This window comes from Rhinoraja longicauda, chromosome 2 (assembly GCF_053455715.1).
Source record: "Rhinoraja longicauda isolate Sanriku21f chromosome 2, sRhiLon1.1, whole genome shotgun sequence".
NCBI classification, from domain to species: domain Eukaryota; kingdom Metazoa; phylum Chordata; class Chondrichthyes; order Rajiformes; family Arhynchobatidae; genus Rhinoraja; species Rhinoraja longicauda.
In genome coordinates, this window is record NC_135954.1 from 71076845 (window position 1) to 71085926 (window position 9082).

The window sequence follows — 9082 nt, forward strand, 5'->3', positions numbered from 1 at the left end:
ACCACATGTGATTTTTTTTCTATTACAAATCTCAAATTGTGGAGTACAGAGGGGGAAAGAAAATGATGGGTCTTTGTCCCAAATATTATGGAGGGCACTGTATCTGCTTTCATATAGTCACACAGCATGGAAACTGGCTTTTTGGCCCAACTCATCTATGCTGCTGAAGATGAGCACGGCAGGGGTCCTTTTATGCAAGAGGAATGAAAAAGACTTGATTTAGGTGTTTTTTTCACCATCAAATTCTCAAAAAAAACCATCTTTGACAATATTTAACTTGTTTGAACATTTTTGTCACAGTTATATATGGAATTTGATTTAAAGGGACATTACTATATCCCACTAAGCTGAAGTTTATTTCAATTATACATTGTATATGTCTGATGTATATGTCTGATATTTAATAATATGTTTTCTTTCATACAGCTGCACGCAGAAAATTTGCTTATCTCTTCCGTCAAATTAAAATTTTCAAAAGGCTTGTGGGTGGGAATTAAATCAAAATCGACTGATTAAAATTGCTTTGTAATTAATGTGTTTCTGTTTTCTATCTACTCAGTTCAAAACCTAGATGATTTGTCACTTGACTATGGAAAACTGGAGCTGAATTCTTCGGGGGCAATGTATCAGGCACTGCATCCGTCATCAAAGAAGGCCGATGCGAAAAATTCAAAATTTGCCACAACTCACCATTTTCATCAGGATACAGCACCTTTTTGTGACCAAGAAGAGTTCCTTGTACCATGGGCGAACTCAAGGCCCACTCCTGTTGGCAGTGCTGCTTTGGAAGAAAAAGTTTTTTGTAGAAAGGGCTCAATTGATGATAACTCATGGGTTTTTCCTCACCCACCATTGGGCAATCCCAGTAATGCAGCATTCTGGAAAACTGGAAATACGCCTGGCTCTTCAGCTATGAAAATATCTGTTGTGAATATTCGTGATCCATTTTTGTTCCGAAGCTGAGCTATATAATTTGTGAGCAATAGGAAATTCTATTTGTAAAGTATTTTTAAAATACTGACTTAAAATAATTGGATTAGATGGTGACAGATTTTGCTGATGCTTTTTAAATTTTATTTCTGAATTCAGAAAGTAAACAATTTGACAGTAGCTGATAATCTTTTCAGAATGCACCAAGCTTCAGAAATACTATACAGTGATTTTTCTTTTTTCAGCTAATAATCCATCTGTATATTGAACAAAAATGGTATAGAAATAAGTGTTTATATCCTGAACCTTTAATTTCATTAAGACACATCTGTGAGTATGGGAAATGCTGCTGACATTCTCCAACTTGGCTTTAATAAAGTTCAAAGGAAAATGTATATTATGTGATAAATTCAAATCTGCAGATCTTATTTGCTAAACTCTGTTGGAAGGCATTTAAATGAAACCTGCATACTCTTTAGAAAAGTAGATTTTATTCCACGATGAAACACATTTTACTCGACATTTTTGCACTAATTTCACTCCTGTTTATTTTTGAATTCTTCTTAAAGTGCCTCCATATTTTTTGTAAATACTATTTTTAGAAGAAGCCTCTCCTAACCTCGGTGCCAATCTCGCCAAAAACATTACCAATAGTTGCTTTGGAAATAAAATTAAACATTTAGTTTTCTCTGAAGGTTGTATATTAGTCTATTTTTGTTTTATACATAAACATTGAAAAACTGTTGTGTAATCTGTTAGATTAACCAGAATAATTCCTTCTCTCTAAATGATATCCCTTGAGAAGAGAATGATTTGTTTCCAGGGCAGTTCTTTGGATTCTGAGATACTGAAGAGTCACAATGTTGGACCTGTGGCTGTTGCAGTGGAGGTGGGGGGAGGAGGTCAGGTGTATAGGTGGGTGGATTGGGAGGTGGTAGATTTCTTCCATGATCTATGCCGTGCTTCTTTGTGCTACTAATACATCAACAGAGTGTAACAGTACCTCCAAGTGTTTATTCACCACTAAATGGTCATGGATTCTCAAGAGTCACTTGGGATGTTGCTTTTTTTTTCCAATAAGTCTCGAGAATATCCTTGAATCTTTTCATCTGTCACCTAGTAATTTCCTCCTCTAATTTTATGTTGTTTGATCTGCAGAGCCTGATGAAAGGCATAAATTGAATTGATTCACAACCATCTTAAAACTGCAATTTGTTTCTGTTTCCTGCTGATATTCTTTGTGTGATAAGAAAACCCCAAAATGAGTTGATTAATGGGGTTTTTTGTTTTGTTTTACCTGTTCTTTGTTTAGTGGAGTGGGAATGAAAGAGCATTCTAGTATTAGTTGATTATGATACCTTGAACTTTCTCTGAATTAACTAGCCTGTCTAACCTACCAGACACATCAAAGTGAGGATAAATACCCATTTGGAAAAGGGATTTTCCCATGAATCTGTCTTCAGTTGCATTTAGTATCTCATTGAAGAGAAAACATTGCAGATGCCAACCTGAATCCAATTGAATTTTATGTAAGGTTAACAAGGCAGACCAATTGAAATACAATGAACTAAAATTAAAGCATTTAAAGATCATTCTGTTTCTGCAGTTGTGAAAATCCCTATTTAAGAAAACAGAGTAATGGACTTGCATTCAAATTGTAGACATCTCTGACCAGGCTGAATTTCCACATACCATTAATTAAAGTATGATTGTAAACTATCAATGAAAAGTGTTCTAAGTTTAATATTAAAATGCTCTTCCAGTTCAATTTGGTGAGAATTTTAATGGTAACTTGGTATATATTGCAGTCACCATTTTTGCTTATTTAAGTTGCTGTATTGCAATGATTTGCAGTACGAAGCATCAACTTGCTATTATTAAATAATGATTATTTCCATTTTCAATCATTAGTAGAATATAAAATGAAACTGAAATAAAATTAAATTTCAATTATGATCCAAAATATTTATTTAACTGTCAAATGCAATGGATAACCCCTTCAGATCACTATTAGAACATAACTTGACATTTGTGTTTTATTGTGAGACACAGTTGTATATGTATTGTTATATATTGGTTAAATAAATGATTCAATATTTTTAATGCATGATGTTATTCACTGGGGAGGAATTACTCCCATTTTGCTTCCTTATATATTTTGTGTAATTGACATTGGTTTTGCCTGTAAATATAGTTATCTGATTAAATCTTTCCTTGAGCCATTATTTTATTTTTAAATTAATTTGACAATGCAGAAAAGAAGAGGAATGGGCTGTATTTACTAGTACCAGCAATGTTTCAATGTTTGTTCTTTTGATTTCGTGCCATTTATGCCTCTTAAAATTGTTGATAATAAAACACCCCAGATATTCAATTTTCCCCAGCCAGTTGTGAAATCTTTATTTCACCTTTCATTCTTTCCATATAATTACAAATCATTTATGTTTTTGGAGGGAGAAAAAGAAATCCAAGGGCACACCATTCGTAATATTTTTTCATTTTGGTTCAAGACAATTTTGTATGGGAGTTGCACTGAATTGGATCATAAACCATGCAATGTAGATGTTCAGCTTCTATTTCAGACATGATGACTTAAGCTTTTAGCAAATCGGAATCAAAAACCATATATCCCATAATACACTTTATAAACAAAAATGTAGTTTGTGTCATCCTTAGTTCTAAATAGGCTGTCCTTGTCAAAGAAAAAATCTACTTTTTTTCCCAGTCTTGACCATGATGTTGTTCAATACTCCTCTTCCCCAGGTTATGAGCACCAATTATGTAGATCCCGAATGTACAAACAAGCATATGGAAGATCGAAGGGTTAGATTTACCGGCTATTACAGGGTTGCAAGCATCTTCTGCCTTGTGGGAACTCGGTTCACAGCAATATCTGAATGGATGAATTAAGTACCCTGGTTTAACTGCACTTTGCACTTGTTTGACCCATGGTTTTATTTAAATATGGTGTCTAAATGCCGTTTCTGAGTTGCAAACTGCGTGGGTTACAAGCAGTTCTCAGGACTGGAACTCTTGTAACCTGGGAGGGATCCAAACTGGGCTGTACTTTCTAGTGAGATTTAATGACCATGATTTTGTAACTGCTAGGCAAATGTCACTTTCATCAATACTATTGTATATAAACTTTGTATAAATATTTATTGGTAAGCACAAATGAAGCTCAAATGAAGTTTGAGCTGCAAAGAGGAAGTTTATTTATTCCCAAGTTGGCATGGGATTTATCGTCTGATAATGTCAGGGCCAAGCTGAGTGAAGACCAAAAACTTCCAAAGAAGCAGGGGATAGTGATAGATTCAGGCCTTGGAGTGAGATCAAGTGTGGTGTTTCAGTATCATGCTGTTTTGAAATCATGGTTACCTTCTTCTTACCTTAGGACTGTTCAATAAAGCTGGTTCTGAGACAATGGGGGTCTGTGTAATGGCTTATTACACAGGTAATAATGGGACGATGTGGTGTCCAGATCACACATGTGTTTTACACTTTCCACCACCACCACATACACTTGACCTCAATTAGACAGGAATATAACCATGCCCAGCATCAGGGAAGGATCCCAAGGATTAACTGAGACATCAGCATTAGTTAAAAGGGAAAAACCTATTTAGCCCAATGTCAGTGCTGGCAGGTCTGCCCTTAGTGTGTTCCATCACCTCCATTACTTTAGGATCCCAGCTTGCCAGTCCATCAAAATCTTGGAAACCTCAGAGTTTGTCCAAGTTCCTGTTCCCATTTACAAATATTCCTCTTATCCTTAACGCATAATTCCATATCATGACTGCAGGTGCAAACCATTTTCCTTTCCCACTGCTTCTGGATCCTCTGCCTTCTTCAGCTAACTGTGCAATGAGTTAGTCTGCAAAGAAAGGAAGGCCTTTGATTGTTATAACTTATGTAAAACCAATGCTATAACATTGCACTTGGGTGTCATGTATTGTAACATTTGGATCTTGTACAAATGTGACCTGGAAAGGTTTTCAGGTCCTTACATATTTATTAAGTATTGTGGAAATGTGCGACCTTAGCAGACTTGGTGTGTATTAGGAGAGAAACCACACTCGCACAGTGCCTGCAGTGTAACTGCCATCTACAGCAACACCTGCTGGGAAAACCATCTAGTTCTAAATATATTGCAGTGGTTCCGAAAGGGTAAGCATTAAAATATACAAATATCAGCCAACATCAGTGACACTGAACGCTCACTCAAATAGGAAGTTACTGTTTTAGTGCATATTTATACAAAGTTAATAGCTGGTTTGCTAGATGAGGAGCAGAAAGTATTTTAAATCAGTCAAATGAATTAGTAGTAATGCAAAAATTCTGCTAATTACTTGCTGCAATTCAGTAGAAATTAATGAAACAGATTAAAATCCATAAATATCTTAATCAAGATGACTAGAAGGAAAACAGACACAAAAAGCTGGAGTAACTCGTGGAACCGACATCATCTCCGGGGTAAAGGGATAGGTGATGTTTTGGACCGAGGCTCTTCTTCAGACTAGGACTGGAAGGAAACTTTTGAGATGGTCCAGAGTTATGTTGAGGGAAAGAAGTAATATTCGAAAGCATTCTCCTTTGAAGATCTTATTCCCATTTCATCCATTCCTGCCTTTGTAGGGATGAGTATATAAAACATTCTGTAAGGAATTAGCCACATATGAGTTTTGCTGATCGTCCAAAATTCAATACTACCGAAACAAGTTAGTAGAACAATTGTTGTTATCTTGTTTTCATCACAGGGATCTATCAGGTTGATGAAACAGCTGTTCCAACGTACTGCTATAGTTTAATTATTTTATTTGAAATATAGACCATCAGAGTTAGAGGGATATTACTTACGTTATCCAGTCACCAGGAGTAGTTGTTGTCATGTAATCAAATACTTGTTTTATGGTCCTTTGTGGGACCGTAAACAAATACTTGTTTTATGGTCCTTGCCATTAAATACAGAAGTAAATACAGCATTCAAAAAAGTCACATTTTATTCCATTCTATTGGTGTGAACAAGTACAAGTCAGGAAGTTGGTTCAATATAATGTTGCATGGTTGTCTGAAATGCATTTCTTTGACTTTACGTTATTGGTTGTTCTGTGATTTACTAACAATAAATAATAATCTCAAATGGAATCTTGCTCCTCATTGAACACATTTTTGACAGGCTTTGTGATAGTTATTTTGTGTTGTTCCCTGGAACCTATCACAACATTTAGAGTGATGGAGACATACAGTGTGGAAATAGGCCCTTCAGCCCAACTTGCCCACGCCGACCAACAGGCCTCATTAACACGAGTCCTACCTGCCTGCATTTGGCCCATATCCCTCTCAACCTATCCTATCCATGTGCCTGACCAAATATCTTAGTTGTGATGGTACTTGCTTCAACTACCTCCTCTGGCAACTTGTTCCACACACACATCACCCTTTATGTAAAAAAGGTGTCCCTCATGTTCCTATTAAATCATCCTGCTCTCACCTTACACCTATGTTTTCTGGTTTTCAATTCCCCTACTCAGGGTAAATGTACAGTCTTTTATCCAATCGAATCCCCTCATAATTTTCTATACCTCTATAAGATGACCCCCTCATCCTCCTGCGCTCCAAGGAATAAAGTCCTAGCCTGCTAAACCTCTCCCCACAGCTCAAGCCCTCGAGTCCTGGTAACATCCTCGTAAGTCTCTGAACTCTTTCCAATTTAACAACATCTTTCCTGTAACTGGGTGACCAAAACTGAACACAAGGCTCCAAATGTGGCCTCACCAATGTATTGTATAACTGTAACATAACCTCCCAATTTCTATACTCAGTTCTGTGACTGATGAAGCCCAATGTGCTGAAAGATTTCTTACCACCCTATCTACCTGTGAAACTACTTTCTAGGAACTGTGTACCTGCACTCCCAGATCCCTCTGCAACATTCCCAAGTACCCTGCCATTCACTATGACGGTCCTGCCCTGATTCCCCAAATGTAATACCTCTCGCACTTCTCTATTAAACTCCATCAACCATTCCTCAGCCCACCTGCCCAACCGATCAAGATCCTGCTGCAATTATTGACAGCCTTCTTCACTATCTATGATGTCATCTACTTTTGGGTCATTTGCAAACTTCCTAATCATGTCCTCTGCGTTCTCGTCCAAATCATGTGTATAGATGACCAGCACTGAACCCTTAGGTACATCATTAGTCACAGGCCTCCAGTCTGAAAAACAACCATCCACCATCACCCTCTGCTTCCTTTCATGAAGCCAATTTTCTATCCATTCAGCTATTTCTCCTTGGATCCCATGCGATCTAACCTTCTAGAGCAGCCTACTATGCAGAACCTTGTCAAATGCCTTGCTGAAATCCATGTATCCGTGTACAGCTCTGCCCTCATCAGTCTTTTTGGTCACATTTTCAAAAAACAATCAGATTCATGAGACACGACCTCCCACGTACAAAAAAATGTGCTGACTATCCCTAATCATCCCCTGTCCATCCAGTTCCGAAACGCCTCCAGGGATACTTGATCCCAGTTTACTATACCTTTACTATGCCTCCTTTTTTTCCTGACCAAAGTCTCAATTTCTCTCATATTCCAAGCTTCCTTACTCCCACCTACTTTGCTCTTCTAACTAATTGAATACATCTGATTCAGAATCTCATTAGGCTCTGTACTCGAACCAAATGTATTTCAGAAACATAAAAATTCAACATAGAGCAATGGTATGAAGACTAATGAGACTGTAAATGCTGGAATCTGGAACAGTAAACAATTTTGGAAGAACTCAGTGGGTCAAGCAGCATCTATGGAGGCAAGAGGTGCAACTCAACATTTTGGATCGAGACCCTATATCAGGACTGGTGCTCTCCTTCCAAACACACTCACCTATCCACTTGGTTTTCTTCTGTCTCTATACCTTTTCATTTCCCTATGAAATAGGGAAATGGTTCCATCTATCACCTAGCAGCTTCTCTATCCCATTACCAAACCACTCCCCACCCCCTATCCACATCCCCCTTTATGCTGCTTTATACTAACAATCCTCTTCCCTCACATAACTAGACCCGAAATATTGACAGACACCCTTTCTCTGAATAAATATTCTACTTAAAATTGTGCACTTTGATTACTATAGAGTCATGGAGAGATAGAGCACGGATTCCACTGGGTGGCGCTAGCAATGGCTGCGTCGCCAACAGTGTCTCGTTCCTTCCTTCTTTGTTGTATTTTTAGTATGTGTTAAATGTACACTTTAGTGTTCTTTAGGTTGTTTTATGTGGGGGGAGGGAGGGGTTGGGGGAAACTCTTTAAAAATCTCTTACCTCGACGGAGATGCGATTTTATTCCGTATCGTATCTCTGTCCGCACTGCGGCCTAACATCGAAGAGTTGGCGGCCTCTGCTGGGGACCAACTTTGAGGAGCTTCAACCACGGGAGCCTACGGACTTTAACATCGGGGAGCTCGCTATCCCTTTGCCAGGGATCGACCTCGGAGCTCTAACCGCGGGAGCGTGTGAACTTTAACATCATGGAGCTCACGGTCCTTTCGAGATCGACTTCGGGAGCTCCAAGCCACAGGAGCTTCGACCACCCCGACGCGGGAGCTCCAATCGCCCCGATGTGGGGGATACGACCACTCCGATGCTGGAGCTTCGATTGCCGGCTGCGGGATCTTCAATCGCCCCAACTGTGGATGGTTCGACTGCCCCGACTGGGGGAGAATAAAGATGAAGAAGTTAGACTTTATTGCCTTCCATCACAGTGGGGAATCTGCAGTGGTGGGTTTTTATGTTGACTTTTATGTCGTGTGTCTTGTTGCTTTTTTTAGTATAGCTGTACGGTAATTCGAGTTTCACTGTACCTTAAGATTCAAGATTCAAGATATCTTTATTTGTCATCCAAAAAACAAGTTTTTTGGACGAAATTCAGTCACCCACAGTCCAACAATAAAAGCATTAAAATAGGCAAATTACACAATAAAAGCATGAAAATAGGCAAATTACACAACCCCAACCAACACACACAAAAAAAAAAAAAAAAGAAACATCCATCACAGTGAGTCTCCTCCAGTCCCCTCCTCACTGTGATGGAAGGCCACAATGTCTTTTCCCTTCCCCTGCCGTCTTCTCCCACGGTCAGGTTGTTGTGGT

The 9082-nt window shown here is 38.5% G+C and overlaps 1 protein-coding gene across 1 annotated transcript in view; it reads left to right on the top strand.

Annotated features, from left to right (window-relative positions):
- azi2 (5-azacytidine induced 2) overlaps positions 1–3308 on the top strand; it is a 59135-nt gene extending 55827 nt beyond the window's left edge. The window contains exon 8 of the mRNA XM_078420767.1: positions 560–3308. Coding sequence (XP_078276893.1) covers positions 560–963 — 404 coding nt within the window. The 3' untranslated portion in view covers positions 964–3308. The remainder of the gene's footprint in view (positions 1–559) is intronic.
- The last annotated feature ends 5774 nt before the right edge of the window (positions 3309–9082 follow it).